We start from the raw sequence: 20,762 nt of genomic DNA, 5'->3' as shown, positions 1-20,762 counted from the left end.
CCCAGGAACACGTGGAGCCACGGGCTGATGGATTCTCCTCCACGTTCCTGCACTGCTCAGGAGCTCCAGCCTGGAAGGCAACCTGCACTTCTCATCTGCAGCTGTGCTCAGGACCCATTGGCACCAGGGCTGTGTGTCACAGAGCCTTCTCACCCATTATCCCTCCCTCCCTCCCTTGTACAGCCCAGCCACTCACGTTATTGTTCCTCCCTGATACGCTGAGTGCCAAACAGCAGAGAACTCCATGTGTCATTTGGATCCAGACCTCAGATAAAGGATCTGGCTGAGCCTCAAAGACCCACTCCTCTCCCCCTATGCTAAATGAATGTAATTCAAATGAAATCGGGTTTTTAAGAAGCTGGCTGGCACCAAAGTGAGGACAGAGCCCAGCAGAGTGGGGGTGGACATGCCAGGTCCCCTCTCCATGTGCTCCCAGCAGCTTGTGCTTTTTAGCAGCAGCAGAGCAAGAAACACAGAGCTTAGTCATTTGGGTGAAGCAAGCAAACACGCCTCCCCACAGTCCACTGCTGAGACAGAGCAAAGTACCTGAGTGTGTGTTTGATACACACAGTATAAAGCAATGCAAGGCAGCTGAGGGGCACTCAAACCCTTCCTGTGTCCTCTCTGCAAAGCCCCGGGGACTCTGGCAGAGCTCAGTGCATGGGCTGTGCCCAGAAAGCACAGAATGTCAGGCTGGACAGGGCTCTGAGCAACCCCTTCCAGTGGAAAGTGTCCCTGCTCGTTGCTGGGGGGTTGGACTGAGCGAGCTTTAGAGGTCCCTTCCCACCCAAACCGCGACTCCCTGGACGTGTGTCACAGCTTGGGGCAGAGCGGCCACCAGCAGTGATCACCCAGCAGGGCTCACAGCTGCCCAAAGAGGCTGCAGGACCAGTTCCCCTGGAGGATCCATCACAGCCCAGCCACATCACCCCGCAAGTCCTGCCCCCCTGCACCGGCCAGCCCCACGCTGCCCACCTTGTGCGAGTAGTGCTGATCCACGATCCTGGCCAGGCCGAAGTCGCCGATCTTCAGCACCAGGTCCTCGGTGCTGATGAAGATGTTGGCCGGCTTGAGGTCGCGGTGCAGCACGTTGGCCGAGTGGATGTACTTGAGCCCGCGCAGCAGCTGGTACATGAAGAGCTTGGCGTGCTCCTCGGCCAGCTTGCCCTGCTCCAGCAGCCGCGCCAGGTCCGTCTCCATGTACTCCTGCACGATGTACACCACGTTGAACTTGAAGAAGTCTCCGCGCAGGCGGGCGCCCTTGGGGCCCAGCACCTCGTAGACCTTGACGATGTTGTCGTGCTCGAGGCGGCGGATGATCTTGATCTCGCGGAAGGCGTGCTTCACGCTGCGCGCGTCGCCCAGCGTCAGCTTCTTGACGGCCACCTTTCGGCAGCTGCGGCTGTCCAGCGCCGACAGCACCAGCCCGTTGGCCCCGAAGCCCAGCGGGCGGAAGTTGACGAAGCGGCAGCCCAGGTCGTAGCCGTACATGCTGGCCAGGCACTCGCACTTCTCGGCCATGGCGCTCTTCCCGCTCCTCCCGCTCCCGCGCCCTCGTCACTGGAAAAGCCAGGAATGCCCCGGGGCCTCCAGGTTGGAAACGCGGCTGGAGATCAGGCGCCTCATGGTTACTCACAGGAGACTGGGCAGGGGGCTTGCTCTGAGCGCGGTGCTTCAGCACGACACAGGGTGGAAATACACCTGAGGACACACAGGCAGACGGAGAAATAAAATGTTTTAAACTGGGTGAGAAATCAATGGACTTTCTAAGGGGGCTCGCTCTGAGCCCGACGCTTCAACACGACACAGGGTGGAAATAAACCTGAGGATGCACAGAGAGAGAAATAAAGTGTTTTAAACTGGGTGAGAAATCAATGGACTTTCCAAGGGGGCTTGCTCTGAGCCCGACGCTTCAACACCACACAGAGTGGAAATAAACCTGGCCCAGCACTTCAGCACAACACAGGGTGGAAATAAACCTGAGGACATACACAGATGGAGAAATAAAATGTTTTAAACTGGGTGAGAAATAATGGACTTTCCAAGGGGCTCGCTCTGAGCCCGGCACTTCAACACGACACAGGGTGGAAATAAACCTGAGGATGCACAGAGAGAGAAATAAAATGTTTTGAACTGGGTGAGAAATCAATGGACTTTCTAAGGGGGCTCCCTCTGAACCCAGTGCTTCAACACGACACAGGGAGGAAATAAACCTGAGGACACACACAGACAGAGAAAGAAAATGTTTTAAATGGGGTGAGAAATCAACGGATTTTCCAAGGGGGTGAGAAATCAATGGACTTTCCAAGGGGGCTCGCTCTGAGCTGGGCACTTCGGCACAACACGGGGTGGAAATAAACCTGAGGACACACACAGATGGAGAAATAAAATTGTGGATGCCATGGGACAGAGAGAGAGAAATGGCAAGCGTTTCTCACAGCGGCTTGTGAGAAAGATGTGATAACCTGTTGACTATAAACAATTTGCAGGTGGTGTTTTTCTACTTTATTTTTCTGTTGCTCTCAAAGACAGTGAGTGAGAAAGATGTTCCTGTTAGTTAGCCAATAGGATAGAATCTATCGTACCACTCTATAAAAACCACGCGGTTCTTTTGAATAAAGCTTTTCTTTGCCTTTGCTATGATCCTGCCTCTCGCCTGTTCCTGCCCCGACCCCGGCGCACGAGTGACATAAAATGTTTTAAACTGGGTGAGAAATCAATGGACTTTCCAAGGGGGTGAGAAATCAATGGACTTTCCAAAGGGGCTCGCTCTGAGCGCGGGGCTTCAGCACGATGCAGGGTGGAAATAAACCTGAGGACACACACAGACGGAGAAATAAAATGTTTTAAACTGGGTGAGAAATCAATGGACTTTCTAAGCAGCATGGAGAAGTGCAGCCCGGAGATGTCTATCAAAGCAGAAGTGCTCTTTTTCTTGGGATTAAAAAATTATCACTGCTACATTTTTCAGCCCCTGCCTCACTTCCCTTCTGCGGTGTCCTGAGACAATGCTGAAGGGCAGGGCTGGTGGCACAGCCCCGTGTCCCCTGTCCCCTGCTGTCCCAGCACCAGGACAGGCTGTGGGGCAGAGACTGAGCACCCCATGGCCCTGCCCTGCCCCACACCTCCCTGCCCAGAGCTGAGGAGAGGAGAGGAGAGGAGAGGAGAGGAGAGGAGAGGAGAGGAGAGGAGAGGAGAGGAGAGGAGAGGAGAGGAGAGGAGAGGAGAGGAGAGGAGAGGGAGGGGAGGGGAGGGGAGGGGAGGGGAGGGGAGGGGAGGGGAGGGGAGGGGAAGGGAAGGGAAGGGAAGGGAAGGGAAGGGAAGGGAAGGGAAGGGAAGGGAAGGGAAGGGAAGGGAAGGGAAGGGAAGGGAAGGGAAGGGAAGGGAAGGGAAGGGAAGGGAAGGGAAGAGAAGAGAAGAGAAGAGAAGAGAAGAGAAGAGAAGAGAAGAGAAGAGAAGAGAAGAGAAGAGAAGAGAAGAGAAGAGAAGAGAAGAGAAGAGAAGAGAAGAGAAGAGAAGAGAAGAGAAGAGAAGAGAAGAGAAGAGAAGAGAAGAGAAGAGAAGAGAAGAGAAGAGAAGAGAAGAGAAGAGAAGAGAAGAGGAGAAGGATCCATTTGATGCCAGTGCTGCCTGTGCCTTGCCCACATAACAGCTCGCTGAAGGCTGACCATGAGCAAAACCGTGACCTTTGAGAGGATCATCAGTTATCCTCTCCCAAGGCACTCAGCACCACCAGCATTTTTCAACTGCCTGATTTTCCCTTTTCCATTTGTAAGACGCAGAGAGCTGTAATTCTTCCTTTCCCCTTTCCTGCCCTTTTTTTTTTTTTCTTTTATAAAATTCTCTTGAAAACATTACAGAGCAGTTTGCAGTGGCTGCACAGCGGGTCGGGTCAGCGACTGCCCTGGTAAAGCACACAGCAAAACCAGCACAGAAATGAGGGTGCAAACCCTCCTTGCCAGGCGGCTTAGAGAGCCATGGGGCTTTCCAGGGTGTAACAACCAGATCTGCTCAGGCAAAAAAGGAGATTTTGCAAAAAAACCTTCAGAAGTGTCCCTGGGGATGTGGCACCCCCTGAACTCGGGTCCCACAGCAAATGCTGGCAGCAGCCCTGGGGATGCCATCCTGGGCTCCCTGAAATTACAGCTGAGCAGGTAAATATACACATATTTACATATGAAGAATATAAAGTTTGTTTTCTCCACCACTAAGGGGTTAAGAAGCTCTAACGGCTGCGTGTGGACCCAAGAGCAGCTGGGTGAGCAGTGGCAGCAGGCTGAGCCACCGCTGGAGCCCAGTCCCAGATCCCAGATCCCAGAGCTCTCTGGAGCCCAGTCCCAGATCCCAGAGCTCTCTGGAGCCCAGTCCCAGATCCCAGAGCTCTCTGGAGCCCAGTCCCAGATCCCAGAGCTCTCTGGAGCCCAGTCCCAGATCCCAGAGCTCTCTGGAGCCCAGATCCCCAATCCCAGAGCTCTCTGGAGCCCAGATCCCAGAACCCAGATCCCAGAACTCTCTGTCTTTGGGCTCTGGAGCCCAGATCCCAGAGCTCCCAGAGCTCTTTGGAGCCCAGTCCCAGATCCCAGAGCTCTCTGGAGCCCAATCCCAGATCCCAGAGCTCCCTGGAGCCCAGTCTCCAATGCCAGAGCTCTCTGGAGCCCAGATCCCAGATCCCAGAGCTCTCTGGAGTCCAGTCCCAGATCCCAGAGCTCCTTGGAGCCCAGATCCCCAATCCCAGAGCTCCCTGGAGCCCAGCCCCTGATCCCAGAGCTCCTTGGAGCCCAGATCCCCAATCCCAGAGCTCCCTGGAGCCCAGCCCCTGATCCCAGAGCTCCCTGGAGCCCAGCTCCTGATCCCAGAGCTCCCTGGAGCCCAGATCCCTGAGCTCCCAGAGCTCCCTGGAGCCCAGTCCCAGATCCCAGAGCTCCCTGGAGCCCAGTCCCAGATCCCAGAGCTCCTGGAGCCCAGCCCCTGATCCCAGAGCTCTCTCTCTGTCTCTCAGCTGAGCCAACAGCTGCCCCGAGCAGCCTCAGAGGAGTCTCTCAGGAGCTGCAGAGGCTCAGGAAGGAGCTGCTGGCAGCACAGAGGGGCAGAGCCTCGCCTCTGTGGGCAAACACCAACAGCTGCTGGGACCCAGGGGGTGCCCCAGCCAAGGATCCCAGTGCTGGGGATCTCCCTGACAAAATGTCCCTGTCTGGCAGCAGGTGACCGTGCAGAGGTGGCCGTGGCCAAGGGACCATTTCTCACAGCTGCTCCCGAGCTGGGGAAAGACAGCTCAGGGCCCTCAAAGCACTTCAGTTTCCCACTGTGGTTTTCACCTCATTTGGGAGCAGAACGGAACAAAGGGTCTGAAGCAGGAGGGAACAGCCGGGCTGATCCTCCCAGATGATCAGCACGGGGTTCTCAGCGCACTCAGTGTCCCTGAGGCTGTTGGTGGGTCTAGAGGAGCAAGGACACCTCTCCTGCCTGAGTCTGGCCCCCATCCTGCTCCCAAACACCCCTGACGCCTTGCTGCGCCCCATCTTCCCCCTCCTGCCACCCCCTGAGGGTCCTTCTGGGCCAGGGGCACCTGTGGGACTACCCAGCTGCACAGGGGCCGTGGCCTAGCACAGGGAGGCCCCGGGTTACCTGCTGGGCTCAGCACTGCACAGAGGAGGAACATTGAAATAAAATAAAATAAAATATAAAATAAAATAAAATAAAATAAAATAAAATAAAATAAAATAAAATAAAATAAAATAAAATAAAATAAAATAAAATAATAGTATAAAATAATAATTAAAATAAAATGAAATAATAGTATAAAATAATAATTAAAATAAAATAAAACAAAATAAATAAAATAATGTAAATTAAAAGAAAATAAATTTAAACAAAATAAATAAAACTAAGATAATTAAAATGAAATAATAAAATAATAAAATAATAAAATAAAATAATTAAAACACAAGAAATAAAAATAAAATAATAATTAAAATGAAATAAAAGTATAAAATAATAATTAAAATAAAATAAAAAATAAAGTAAATTAAAATAAAATAAATTAAAACAAGAAATTAAAATAACATAATAATTAAAATGAAAAAATAAAATAAAACAAAATAAATAAACCAAAAATAAAATAAGTAATAATTAAACCAAAACAAATTAAAATAAGATAATTAAAATGAAATAACAAAGCAAAATAAAATAAAATAAATAAAATTAAAACAAAAGAAATAATAGTATAAAATAATAATTAAAATAAAAAGAAATAATAGTATAAAATAATAATTAAAATAAAATAAAATAAATAATGTAAATTAAAAGAAAATAAATTTAAACAAAATAAATAAAACTAAGATAATTAAAATGAAATAATAAAATAAAATAAAATAAGAATAAAAACAAAATAAATAAAAATAAAATTTTTAAAAAATAAAATTGAATAATAGTAGAAAATAATTAAAATAAAATAAAATAAAATAAAATAAAATAAAATAAAATAAAATAAAATAAAATAAAATAAAATAACTGTGGATCTGCTCCTGTTGTGTTCTTCATGCCAGAACGATGTCTCTGTTAGAGCCCCTGATCTAGCCCCTGATCTAGCCCCTGATCAATGGAGCAGCAGGGCTGCTCCATTGACATGGCAGAGGGTTCACAGCCTGGTCCTGTGCCCTGTGCTCCCCAGGCAGTGCTGCTGGGACCCTCCTGCTCCCTGGCAGAAGTCCCCAGGAATGACAAAATACCAGGGAAAGCATTAAAGGCGGGCAATCACCCTTTGCTGAGAGTGGATGAGAAAGGCGGCGCTGCAGGGCAGCAGCGCTGAGGGGAGGGAGCCGGCTCGCAGCTGAAGCGAAGGCACACGAGAGGGAGGATGTGGGCAGGGCAGGGATACCCTCCGCAGAGCATCTGCCAGCAGCCACCGAGCCGCTTGGCAAGCGCTGCCTGCTCTTCCAGTCGGGAAACAGAAATAATTACAGCCTCTGTGCAACCCAGCAATTATCCAATGCTGGCTTTTGCACGCAAGGACTGAGCAGGGGGAGCTGCTGGCGCTGTCAGGGAGCGGGGCAGGCACCAGAGGGACAAACCAGGGGGGCAGAACCAGGTGGGGAGCAAGGGGAGGAAGGGAACAGGGACGTGGATAAATCCTGGGGCTCTGCAAGGAAGGAGCAGGAAGGTGCCCCAGCTGTGAGGCCATGGAAAGGGAGCAGGTGCTGCCATGGAGAGGGAGAAGGTGCTGCCATGGAAAGGGAGAAGGTGCTGCCATGGAGAGGGAGAAGGTGCTGCCATGGAAAGGGAGAAGGTGCTGTCATGGAAAGGGAGGAGGTGCTGCCATGGAGAGGGAGAAGGTGCTGCCATAGAGAGGGAGAAGGTGCTGCCATGGAAAGGGAGAAGGTGCTGTCATGGGGAGGGAGAAGGTGCTGCCATAGAGAGGGAGAAGGTGCTGCCATGGAGGGGGAGAAGGTGCTGCCATGGAGAGGGAGAAGGTGCTGCCATAGAAAGGGAGCAGGTGCTGCCATGGAGAGGGAGAAGGTGCTGCCATGGAGGGGGAGAAGGTGCTGCCATAGAAAGGGAGCAGGTGCTGCCATGGAGAGGGAGAAGGTGCTGCCATAGAGAGGGAGAAGGTGCTGCCATGGAGAGGGAGAAGGTGCTGCCATGGAGAGGGAGAAGGTGCTGCTATGGAAAACCAGAAGGTGCTGCCATGGACAGGGAGAAGGTGCTGCCATGGAGAGGGAGAAGGTGCTGCCATGGAGAGGGAGCAGGTGCTGCCATGGAGAGGGCGAAGGTGCTGATGAAGCCACTGGAGCTGCTGGGGGCTCTGAGATCCACAGCAAGGCTCAAGGACCCAGTGAGCAACCAGGGGCTGCAGCAGCACTGGGGATTTTCCCCTGTGGGCAACCACCTGCACTGCAGACCTGGGTCTCTGCACAGCTCTCTGGGAGAGAGCCCGATGAGAAAAAACCAAATAAAAGTAACCAAAACAAATAAAATTAACCAAAATCTCCTGCTGGCAAGGAGAACTGTGTGAAATAGGGCTGGGATTGGTGTGCTTTAACATGGTGCCATGGTGGCTGTGAGACCCATCTCAGCACCTCATGGTGGCCCCAGCATTCAGCCCCTAAACTCAGCTCCAGCCCTAAAACTCACTCAGCCCCAGACCCAAAACTCAGCCCCAGCCCCCAGCCCCAAAGCCCAGCCCCAACCCCAGCCCTCAAACTCAGCCCCAGGCCTAAAACTCAGCCCCAACCCCAGCCCCCAGCCCCAAAACTCAAGCCCCAGCCCTAAAACTCAGCCCCAACCCATGCCCCCAGCCCCAGCCCCCTGCCCAGCTCTCTGGCACTCCAGGCTCGTGCGCTTTGGGACTGAGTGGTCCCGGGGGCCCTTCCCACCAAACCCTGCTGTGGTTCTGCCAGCAGAACCCTCGGGGTGCTGAGCAGAACCCAGGGCGAGGACCCAGGCCGAGCTCCCACGCCGAGCTCCTTGGCTTGCTGCAGACGCAGTGGAAAGAAACCAAGTTCTGCCTCGTCAGCCTAATTATTAATAATTAGTAGAGCTCTCGAGGCGCTGAAAGGGAAAACGCAACATATGAGGGGGAAAAAAGGGAAGAAAGTGCTCTGTTTTTCCTCACAAGCAGAGCGAGGGCCTTTGTGGTGCTCTGGCCCGTGCCTCAGCCCCCAGCTGAGCCAGGATCCCACAGCATCCCAGGGGATGGGAGAGAGGCCGGCCAAGGGAAGGGACTCTGCCCCTGTGCCCCTGGGCTCAGGTGAGAGCCCACCTGCAGAGCTGCCCCAGCCCTGGCTCCAGCAGCACAAGGAGCTGGAGCTGCTGCAGCCAGTGCAGAGGAGGCCACGGAGCTGCTGCCAGGGCTGGAGCCCCTCTGCTCTGGAGCCAGCCTGGCACAGCTGGGGCTGCTCAGCTGCACAAGAGAAGGCTCCAGGGACACCTCAGAGCCCCTGCCAGGGCCTCCAGGGGCTCCAGCAGAGCTGCACAGGGACTGGGGACAAGGCCTGCAGGGACAGCACCCAGGCAATGGCTCCCAGGGCCAGAGGGCAGGCACAGATTTTGGGCTCTTGGCAATTAGGAATTGCTGGCTGGGAGGGTGGGCAGGCCCTGGCCCAGGGTGCCCAGAGCAGCTGGGGCTGCCCCTGGATCCCTGGCAGTGTCGCAGGCCAGGCTGGATGGGGCTTGGAGCAGCCTGGGACAGTGGAAGGTGTCCCTGCCCATGGCAGGGGCTGGGATGGGATGACCCTAAAGTCCCTTCCCACCCAAACCTAGGACTCAGTGATGACCTCTGCCTGCATCAGTTCTTATCTCTTCTTCCTCCCCCGAGACAGCAGCAAACCCCTCGGACCAGGCAGAGCAGCCCCCCAGGGAAGGCCACAGAGGTGGTTTCCCTGCTCTTCCCCATTCTCCAGACCACACCTGGCTCCTGACAGTCCCCAGCACCCCTAGGGAAATGTCACCAGCAGCCCCAGGGAAATGTCACCAGCAGCCCCATCTCTGCTGTGCTGGCCCTGGCTGCTCTAATGAACAAGTGTTAATTTCCTAATGAGCGCTGCTGCCGCTCCCAGTGTCGCACAGGGAAGGTGCTCAGCGGCTGTGGAGCTGCAGAGCAGAGCCCAGCAGCTGTCAGGCTGCTCAGCCCAGCTCTGGTATCCACCCAGGGAGCCAAATCCAGCAGGAGCCTCAGGGGAGCTGCAGCAGGGCAGGGCCAGCAGCTCCTGCAGCACAGCGGGCAGGGAGACAGCACTGACAGAGCCTGGGAGCACCAGAGGGATGTGCAGGGAGCAAACCCAACCTGCTGACACCAACCCAGCCTACTCACAAACTCAGCCTGCTCACCAACCCAGCCTGCTGACACCAACCCAGCCTGCTCACCAACCCACCCTGCTGACAGCAACCCAGCCTGCTCACAAACCCACCCTGCTCACAAACCCAGCTGCTCTGTGTGCTCCACAGGGACAGCAGAACAAGGGGACACCAGGGATCAAACCCATCCTGCTGACACCAACCCAGCCTGCTCTGTGTGTGCCCCAGAGGGACAGCAAAGAGAGACCCAGCACAGGGACACAGCTCCAGGGAACAAACCCCACCTGCTGACACCAACCCAGCCTGCTCTGTGTGTGCCCCACAGGGACAGCAGAACACAGGGACACCAGGGATCAAACCCATCCTGCTGACACAGGGAGGCACCCAGCCTGTTCTCTGTGCTCCAGAGGGACAGCAGAACAAGGGGACACCAGCTGCAGGGATCAAACCCAGCCTGCTCTGTGTGCTCCACAGGGACAGCAGAGCAAACCAGTTCCGAGGGCTCTGAGGGAGTGCTAACTTCACTCCCAGCCCCTGTCCCAGTTGCTGTCATTCCCAGCTGGAAGAGGGGAAGGCTCTGAGTTGCCCCCAGAGGGCTCGCACCAACGGTGCAGGCCGTGGATCGCCTAATTAATAAATAAATTATGATATAAATATCCGTCATGGCCATCAGCAAGCCCACAGCTGAGGGAACAGAGCCCCATGGTGCCAGCACCTGCCCTGCAGCCACTGGGCACAGGTGGACACGGCAGGGACCAGGAAAGGACCAGGGGGAGCTCCTACAGAGAGTTAAACCACCCAATTAAAAACCAAACCACTCTGCATTTGGGAATAATGCAGGAGATGTGGAGCTGCTCCTCCCAATGAACACTGGGTGCATTTCACAGATTCAATTCACCTCTCACTCACTCTTTCACTGGGGCAGCTCCAGCAGCTGCCGCAGAGGCAGGGATTTTATGATGGGCACCCTCAGTGCCATAAAATACAGAGATGGGGGAAGAATTTAGAACTTTTCTTTCATTTTTCCGTCCTTCCTGTCTCTCTCCTGTGTGCCAGGGCAGCGTTTGCCCTGATGATGCTGCTGGGATTTGTGCTGGGATTTGTGCTGGGATTTGCGCTGGGATTTGCGCTGCCTCCATCCTCTGAGGGCTTGGGGAGCCCTCACAGGGCTTGGGAGGCTCTGGGTGCCCTTGGGGGGCTCTGGGTGGGCTCTGGGTGCCCTTGGGGGGGCTCTGAGTGGCCTCACAGGGCTTGGGGGGCTCTGGGTGCCCTCACAGGGCAATGAGCTGCTCAGCTTTGAGGGATACTGAGGAACAAGGGACGCTGCTGTGCTGCGTGTCCCCTGTGCTGTGCTGGGCCAGGACACTCTGCCCTGGCCCTCCCAGGGACCCTGAGGGCTCTGGGGGCTGTGTGACAGCCAGCTGGGGGCTCTGGGGCTGTGTCAGAACCAGCTGTGCCCTGGAAACAGCCCCCCAGGCTGCCCAGGGGGGGATGGTGTTCCTGTTCCCCTCAAAACACCACTTATCTGAATGCCTTTGCTGCCAGGAGCCACGCAGCAAAAAGCCAGAAGGCATCATCAGCATGTCACAGGAGGGCAAAATCCTCAAGAGGGGGAAAAGGGGTTCTCCCAAACCCAAGGGAAACAGCACAAAATGACCCCAAATCCTGGTGTGATCAGCAGTGAAACACTCATGGGAAAACCTGTGCACTGTGAGCAAGCAGGGCAGCATCACCCAGCCCTGCAAAGCCAGCTCTGCTGCCCAAACCTGACTCAGGGAAACAGGAATTCTCCCCCTCCTGCGCAGCTAGGGCAATTGTGGACAGGCCAAAATACACTGGGAGGAAAAAAAATAAAAGGAGAAAGGAAAATCAGAGAACGCTCGTTAGCTCAGAGAAAGAACAGAAAACAAAGGAGAACTTGCTGACACTCTTTGGGCAGTGTGGGAAAGCCAGCCCTGTGTCCTGAGCAGGGGCCAGCCTGGCCACTGAGCCGTGCAGGGGCCGAGCAGGGCCCGGACAGGGGACAGGCCCTGCTCCCCGTGGGACACAGCACTGAGACTGCTCTGCCTGCAGACAGACAGACAGACAGACAGAGCCTGAACAAACAGGCCAGGCCTGCCTGGGGCCAGCAGGGCCGCCCCACTGCCGGCCACTGTCCCTGGTCAGTCCCTGTCCCTGGTCAGCCCCAGTCCCTGTCCCTGGTCAGTCCCTGACCCTGGTCAGCCCCAGCCCCTGTCCCTGGTCAGCCCCTGACCCTGGTCAGCCCCAGCCCCTGTCCCTGGTCAGCCCCAGCCCCAGTCCCTGTCCCTGGTCAGTCCCAGCCCCTGTCCCTGTCCCTGGTCAGTCCCAGCCCCTGTCCCTGGTCAGTTCCAGTCCCTGGTCAGTCCCAGCCCCTGTCCCTGGTCAGTCCCTGTCCCTGGTCAGTCCCAGTCCCTGTCCCTGCTCAGTCCCAATCCCTCTCCCTGGTCAGTCCCAGTCCCTGTCCCTGGTCAGTCCCAGCCCCTGTCCCTGGTCAGTCCCTGTCCCTGGTCAGCCCCAGTCCCTCTCCCTGGTCAGCCCCAGTCCCTGGTCAGCCCCAGTCCCTCTCCCTGGTCAGTTCCAGTCCCTGGTCAGTCCCAGTCCCAGTCCCTGGTCAGTCCCAGTCCCTGTCCCTGGTCAGCCCCAGTCCCTGTCCCTGGTCAGTCCCAGTCCCTGGTCAGTCCTGGTCAGTCCTAGCCCCAGTCCCAGTCCCTGGTCAGTTCCTGTCCCTGGTCAGTCCCAGTCCCTGTCCCTGGTCAGTCCCAGTCCCTGTCCCTGGTCAGTCCCTGTCCCTGGTCAGCCCCCAGTCCCTTGGCAGCCCCCATCCCTCTCCTTGGTCAGTCCCAGCCCCTGTCCCTGGTCAGTCCCAGTCCCTGGTCAGTCCTGGTCGGTCCCAGCCCCAGTCCCAGTCCCTGGTCAGCCCCAGCCCCAGCCCCTGTCCCTCATCATCCCCAGCCCCATTTCCTGTCCCTGATCATTCCCAGCCCCAGCCCCAGTCCCAGGTGATCCCCATCCCTGCCAGCTGTGGTTCCCATCCCACACTTTTGCTGACTGACACCACATTGATTTAAAACCAGCAGAATTATCTCTGTTACCAAAATAAAGCAGTTCCTGGAACGGATGACTCAGAAGCCTCTCCCCTCACCATAAATCAGAGCAGAAACATGATACCTCACGGGGGCAAATCACTTTGCCCTTTTGGTTTGGCACCTACAGCCTTTTCTTCCAGAAAAAAAAAAGAGATTAAAATCCACTCTGAGCCGGCGCTGTGTCAGAGAGCTGAGCCTTTCCTCCCCGGGACGCCACGGTCAGGGCTTTGCCTGTGTTATCACTGGAGGGGCTGGACAAAGATAAGCAAAAGCAGGATGGATATTAAAAAAATAATTTTTTGAAAAACACACAGAAACAGCCCTAGAGGGTTTTCTTACTGTCTCTGAGAAGCCTGTGCGAGGAATTTGCCCCAAAGGAGGTATGTGCAGCATGTGCCAGCAAGGCAGAGCGATGGCAGAGCGCTCCTCCAACCCTCCACGGGCCCCAGAGATAGGTATCTCTGCAGAGAGAGAGAGCCCTGTCCTCTCCAAACACTGCTCTGGGATGGCTCAGGAGCGCCTGCACCGCCGCGCCTCCCCTCTAATCCCTCTGATGGCTGGCGGATCTCACCCAGCTCGCTCGGGGCTGCATTGCTCACAGATCTGCACGCTCAGCGTGGGCAAACAGCAAAGAGGGGCTTCATGGAGAGGGGAAAAACACACATTTGTCTGCTCAAACCGCCTGGAAAAGAGTTCCACCCTGCCTGCTTGCTGCTGATTGCAAGGTTTACCCCAGAACCTGGGTCCCTCCCCTGACAATTCCCCGCCAGGTGTGTCAGTCACCTCTCCTTTCCCTCCCTGACCCCTCCCAGCACTGTCTGTCAATCCTGGCATTCCAGAAGGGCCTCGAGTGATTGGCAGAGTCACAGGATGCCCTCTGTACCCCTGGGGGGCATTGGGCCATCCAGGTGTCCTCTGTCCCTTTGTCCCTCCCCTCCTGTACCTGGCTGGTGGGATTCCTATCCCTTCCCTGCCCTCTCCCCGGGGTTCAAAGGAGCAGCAGCCACGGGCTCAGGGAGTTCTGTTGGAGCTGGTGCTGCATTCAGAGGCCAGAATAAAGCTCTGGATCCAAACCCTCCATCAGAACCTACTCCTTTCCTTCACCATCACCTTAAAGTTCTCTGCCAGAGGGAAACCCCAGGAGCAGCCCCTGTTATGGGGGAAGCTCCATCCCAGCACCACCAGAGCTCCTGCAGGCCTGCACTTGTCTCCAGTGCCCAGCTGCAGCACCCAGGCAGCCAAAAGGGTCTGTGGGTGAAACACCACACACCCAGGCAGCCCAAAGTGTCTGTGGGGTGAAACACCACACACCCAGCCAGGCAAAAGTGGGGACCTGCTGGATCTGAGCCAGCATGCCCCGAGCCAGGGGGACAGCCCTGTCCTGTCCTGGGGACATCAGGGACACCACTGCCCTGCACTGGGGCTGCCACAGCGTGAGGAGGATCTAAAGCTGCCTGAGAGGGTCCAAAGGAGGGACATGGGGGTAGGGAAGGGTCTGGAGGGGCCAGATGAGGAGTGGCTGAGGACACCTGGCACATTTGGGTGGAGGAGACTGAGGGGAGAGCTCGCTGCAGGTACAGCTCCTGTGGGAGGGGCAGACACTGATCTGCCTTCAGGGGTGACAGGAACAGCACCCAGGGCACGGCTGGAACTGTGTTGGGAGGGTTTAGGTTGGGTACCAGGGAAAGGCTCTTCCCCAGAGGGTGCTGGCACTGCCCAGGCTCCCCAGGGAATGGGCACGGCCCCGAGGCTGCCAGAGCTCCAGGAGCCTTTGGGCAGCACTGCCAGGGATGCTCAGGGTGGGATTGCTGGGGGTCTGTGCAGGGCAGGAGCTGGGCCTCCTGTCCAGCTGGTGATCCAGCTCATTGTTCCTCCACGGGGAGCAGTGAGCTTCCCAAACCTTGCTGTGGCGTTCTCCTGCCTGTCTGCTCAGCCACGGCTCTGATCCACCCCCAAGGGTGATCCTGGTGGGTCCCTTCCAGCTCAGGGTATTCTGAGACTTGATGATGATGGGGCAAGGCCACCAAGCAGAGCCAGAACCGAGCAGAGCCAGCACCAAGCAGAGCCAGACCCAAGCAGAGCCAGCACCGAGCAGGGCCAGAACCGAGCAGAGTCAACAGCAAGCAGAGCCAGCACCAAGCAGAGCCAGGGCCAAGCAGAGCCAGAACCGAGCAGAGCCAGGGCCAAGCACATTCAGCCCTGCACCCCACGTTGCCCAGCCAAGGCTGCCCAGGCCCTGGGGAGGACCAGCAGGACCCCAGCACTGCCCAGATGCAGCAGGGCACAGGAACCACAGCAGGGCTTGGCCACTTCAGCCAACCCTCGACCCGAGCACACGGAGCCTCTCCTGGGATCTGCCCTCTCCCTGGAGCCGCTTTCCCAGCCCAAACTCCTGCTGCTCCTCGCTCAGCCAGCTTTCCACACATCCAGCCTGCCTGGGGAAGCTGGGCAGGCCCTCCCAGGGCGGGGAGGCATCACTCAGCACCCCAAAATCCATCTTTTCCTCAGGCTGATTCCCTAGGGAGAGGGGCTGCACACAGGGACAGCAGGAATCCCACAGGACACGTGGCAAAGCTCCCCCTCGCCTACTCTGCTGTAAGAAACCGTCCCTGCTGCTTTAATGCTGCCCAGTGATTTTGGCAGACCCTGCTGCACAGCCATGGGGTGCCAGCAAAGCTGAGGGACAGGGGCAAAAACGCGCTGGCATCGTCACAAACAGAGCAGGACATCTCCTAGGGAATCAAAACAAAAATATCGTAGGTCCTGCCCCTAAAATATACTGACCAAACCCAAAACGTGCTCCCAGCGACTTTTAGCCACCCACATAACAGACAGGGAATAAAGGGCTTTGCTGGAGCACCACTAAAGCTTGCTGTCAGTATAATCACCTACTACTATAATGAGATTACATGGATTAGCTGCATTTTAAGGAAACATCAATGAGCCAGGCTGCCTTTCCAGGCAGGATCTTGGGGCTGTATGGGATAATACCGGAAAAACCAGGAGGCTATTTTTAGAATGCATTTCTCCAAATAACCTGGGAGAGGGGGATCACAAGGCAGCAGAGGTGTGTCAATGCAGGCAGGAGCTGAATGAATGGTCCCTGCAGAGGGAAACAGGCCCACCCCGGCCTCCCTCGGCCGAGCGGCGCTGAAATCCATCGCGGCCTGCGTTCCCCCCGTGCTGGGCTGTGGGATGGGCTCAGGGCTGGAGAGGAGCAGGAGCAGAGGATGCACTGCGGCAGGAATGCCAACAAGGCCAGGCTGACCCGGGATAAACAGGGGTGCAGGGTCCCCTCGGGGCAGCTGCACTCCCACAGAGCTGACAGGCCCCAAGCCCTCTCTCTGCCGGCACACAGGGGAGCTCCCAGGAAAATGTCCCCAAAACAAGTCTGAAATTGGACTCCTGGCACCATCCATCACCAGGTGGGACCTGCAGCTCTGTCCCACGCAGGGCGGGGGTGCCAGCCTTGACCTGGAGGAGCAGGGCCCCCAGGAGAATGTTCCCAGAACAAGTCTGAAATTGGACTTCCTGGCCCCCATCGCTGGGTGGGACCTGCAGCTCTGTCCCACCTGGAGGGACTGGGCCCCCAGGAAAATGTCCCCAAAACAAGTCTGAAATTGGACTCCCTGGCATCCCTCGCCAGGTGGTGCCTGAGGCTCTGTCCCACGCAGGATGGGGGTGCCAGCCTGCACCTGGAGGGACAGGGCTGCTCTGCAGGCATCACATCCTCACCCAGGAAATGCCACACCCTCACACCCACCCTCATCTGCTCCCCGCAGCCCTCAGGATTTGAGAGGAACTCTCAGGCAATCAGGTTTTTTTCACTGCTTTTTGTCCTCGGAGCTTACTCCTACAAAACACCCATCGACCATCCAAAACAAACTGCGCGCTTCATCTTCCAAAGTCCTGTACTCTTCCTTTCCAGGATGGATCCAGCCTGGAAGCCTTGGGGGAACTGCAGCCTGGATATTTTGCTCCCCATGTTCCATCCATCCATAACCCTGCACCTTCTCCCTCTCGTTGTGACTCAGCCAGGGCTGGTGAATAAAACCCAAATAGGGATCAAACATCAGAGCAGCACAGCAAAGGGATGGCCCCTACCCCAGGCAGCTCACAGCCTGGGATCTTCAGCTCCCACCATGGTGAAGCGACAAAAATAATCCATTAAAAAGCCACTTTAATTGCCTTGCCAGCGGTTTGCACGAACTCCAGCTAAAGCTGGAGGTAAAAATGAATTAAAAGCCTTAAATAGAAAATTCTCTTTCACTACTCCCACTTTAACCCTTAAATTTTAATGGGGTCGTGGTGAGGGAGGAAGCACATCCAGCCACTCCTCCAGCTCCCCTGCAACAGGGACCAGGCTGGGCTCTGCTGGGTTGGCCCCACCATGGGCTCCTGTGCAGGCACCCAGGCTGTCCTAAACACCCAGGCTGTCCTAAACACCCAGGCTATCCTGGGACAGGCACCCAGGCTGTCCTGGGACAGGCACCCAGGCTGTCCTAAACACCCAGGCTGTCCCAGGTTGCTGCCAGGCACAGCTCAGGACGCCCTCAAGCTCACATTCCTCAGGCCAAGAGAGCCTTAAAACCAGGACAACAAAATTCAGAGGGTGACCCCTCCACCAGAGTCCCCCAGAGCCCTGGAAGTTCTGTCCCACCATGGTTTGTGCTCCTCAGCACTGCCCAGGGCAGAATCCCAGCAGGTGAGAGGCTAATGTGCATGTCCCAAACACCAACAGCCGCATGGTGTGGAGCCAGCCAAGGGTTTTTAGGAATAACAAACAAGGACTTGGTAGAAACACACCAGAGGAAGACCAGGATGTGGCTGGAGAAGGGGCCATGTGGGAGCAGGGCGGTGTTTTAGGGACAAACCTCCTGGTTGTGGCTCCTGCAGGAAAGCACAGCCTGGCCTGGCACAGGGACAGGGACAGGGCCAGAAGGGCTGAGCACTGCAGGGGGGAACTCTGAGCCCATCCAAGACCCCAAAGCCTCCAACCCATTTCCAGAAAGGCCTGAAAGAACCACTGTGAATGAGAACTGACTTGCACAAAAAGTGGGAAACTTCTCCCCAGAGAGTGGAAGATTTAAATGTGCCCCACAAAGCCCAGGGCCCCAGGACGTCCCATCAGCTGGATCCACACTGGAGTCAGGACTGGTGATCTCTCTCTTCTTCTGTCTCTCTCTCTCTCTCTCTTTTCTTTTTTAATCCATCTCTTTGTTTCTCTCTTCCCTTCGCCCGAGTGCCTCTGCTGTGTGCTTGCACTGGGGATCAAGCCCTAACACACCAATGCCCACGCCAGGGGTGCAACCCACCAAAAATCCCTGCCAGCTTTTGCTGCTCCTTTCAGCCTGTCAGTCCTGGGTGCTCCCTCATCCCTGCACACACAGCACTTTGTGTCCAGGCTGGCTCAGCAGGAGAAACACTCCACCACCACCACCCTTTTGGTGAAGAGCAGGACCCAGGCAGGAGGTGGGCAGAGGTCTCAGAGCCCAAAGATCCCCCAGGGAATCACAGCCCAGTGTTGGGGAAGATGAAACAGGAAAGCCTTATAGATATGATTGTCTGGCAAAAGATTTGGAGAATATGGAAACTCTAAGTGAGATTGAAATGAAAGCAAGCTTTGAGATCCCTCAGTTACTGAACAACTGGAAAACAATGGCATGGCCAGCTGAAGGTGATCCCCTTTCGATGGAACAACACCCTCTGCTTGCAGACAGATCAAGGGCCAGAGCAGACCCTGCCAGCTTGGCAGAAGGGGCCCAAAGAGGAGTTTTTGGGGTTTAAAATGTAGCACAGTATGGTAATGTAGTGATTCCTATAGGCTGTATGTAAATGCTGTAGGATTTGTATCTTGTACTGGATTGGTTAGTGAGAATCAGAATATTCAACACAGGAGATGATTTATGGTATTGGAACGGGGACTTCTCTCTCTTACTTTTCTATGCTCTTAGCTCTCACCTCTTGTCTCTCAGCTCTTGCCTTTTACTCTCTTACCCCTTTTACTCTCTCACCCTCTCATCCTCTCTCCCCCTCTCTTCTCTCAGTGCTGCTCTGAGCTGTCCTGGCAGCTCCCAGCAGGGCCCTGCACCCAGGCCCTCTGCAATAAACCCCAATTTCCTGACCTGGCTGCAGAGATCTCTGCTCTCTGTCCGTCCCCACCGTGCCGCCCGCATTGCTCGTACAGCCCAGCGCTCCCTGCCCGCTGCCAGCCTCACAAGGATCACCCGAGCCAGAGTGACCCTGCTCCCCACCCAGACTGCAGCCCAGAAGGGAGGATGGAGCAGGGCAGCACTCACAGCACAGCTGGGAGCGAGCTGCTGCTGCTGGTTTTTGGGGGATCTGCTCTGCTCCCTGACCTGGTGGTTTAAATGCAGGCTTAGAGCACGGCCTCGCTGAGAGCAACGCAATCAGGCTCGGGCTCCAGACCCCACGGTGCCCAGCATTTATTTAGCTAAATATTGCTCTGAAATGTCCCTTCTGCTCTGCCCAGGACTGTGAAAGAGCCATCAGGACGGAGCAGTCTCACAGCTTTAATCCCTTCCTTCCCATTTGGCTCCAGTGGGCAGCAGCAAGACCATTTTGCAAAAGGAATTGTGCCAGGGAAACCTGGCTGAGGGGTTTGGTTTCTAAGTCCCAGAGATTCACTTTTTTTTCCCTCCCCTTTCAATCTCTGTTGCTCAAAAAAATCCTCATGTTTCCAAAGCATTTTGCAGCTCTTACAGCACACTTTGCTGCGATGAAGAAAAGCTGACACACATATCACAGCAGCAGCAAAGATTATTTTTGCTGTCTGAGTAGTAGCAGGCACGTGAGATTTATTCAGATAAAGGAGGTCAGAGTCGGAAATGAGCTTAGATTCCAGGCTGTGAGGCAAAACCCTTGGGAGATTTGGGGTCTCCAGGTGGTGTCCAGTGTCAGCATCACCCCACAGCCTCCCCGGGGTCAGTGGGGCTGCCTGGAGCCCTCAGCCTCAGGAGAAAGGTGAGATGGGCACAAACACCAACCCAGGTGAAAAATGAGCTTCCCAAACTTTGGGATGAGCACAAGCACCAGCCCAGGCTCTTCCACAGGGAAAAATGAGCTTCCCAAACTTTGGGATGAGCACAAGCACCAGCCCAGGCTCTTCCACAGGGAGCAGTGAGCTTCCCAAACCTTGCTGTGGCATTCTCCTTCCTGTCTGCTCAGCCACAGCTCTGATCCTGGCAGATCCTGGGGTCTGCTGGAACACACAGCACCCTCATGTCCTGAAAAGATCCTGCGAGTGTTATTACAATCGGGATTTCCTCTCAGCTGCTTCTCTTTTCCACAACACGCCCTGTGTTTGAAGCAGACAGCAATTTGCTTTCCAGCTCAGAGATTTGGGATTTTTTTGTAACCTTAGACCCATCTTTAACAGAAGAGTATGGGGAGGGCGCTCATAATGACTCAGGGAGACAAAGACCCTAAGTGCCTTTCTGGAGAGCAGACTTGCCTGCAAACACAGGAGATAAGGAGCTGCTGGAGCGCTGTGATCCAGCAGGGATTTTGGGAGCAGATGTGGCCAGCAGGGATTTTGGGAGCAGGGATTTTGGGAGCAGATACGGCCAGGAGGGATTTTGGGGGCAGGTATGGCCAGGAGGGATTTTGGGGCAGGTGTGGCCAGCAGGGATTTTGGGAGCAGGTGTGGCCATCAGGGATTTTGGGGGCAGGTGAGGCTGCCTCCTCACCCTTGGTGGTTTTGTGTCCTTTTCAAACAGGTGGGACAAGCCTCTGCCTGGCAAAGTTCGGAATCCCTCAGTCAGGAATATCAAAAATGGATTTTCTGGCAAGTATAAAGCCCATCAAGATGCCCTTTGGGACCTCCCTGCCCCTTGCTCAAGC

The 20,762-nt window shown here is 55.3% G+C and overlaps 1 protein-coding gene across 1 annotated transcript in view; it reads right to left on the bottom strand.

Moving 5' to 3' along the window:
• MAPK4 (mitogen-activated protein kinase 4) overlaps nucleotides 1-20,762 on the bottom strand; it is a 63,184-nt gene that overhangs the window by 32,186 nt on the left and 10,236 nt on the right. Inside the window, exon 2 of the mRNA XM_054652574.2 lies at nucleotides 976-1,701. Coding sequence (XP_054508549.1) covers nucleotides 976-1,521 — 546 coding nt within the window. The 5' untranslated portion in view covers nucleotides 1,522-1,701. The remainder of the gene's footprint in view (nucleotides 1-975; nucleotides 1,702-20,762) is intronic.

This window comes from Agelaius phoeniceus, chromosome Z (genome assembly GCF_051311805.1).
Source record: "Agelaius phoeniceus isolate bAgePho1 chromosome Z, bAgePho1.hap1, whole genome shotgun sequence".
Lineage (NCBI taxonomy): Eukaryota > Metazoa > Chordata > Aves > Passeriformes > Icteridae > Agelaius > Agelaius phoeniceus.
Note: the sequence above shows the minus strand (reverse complement) of the source record. Positions and strands in the feature narration are given on the sequence as shown.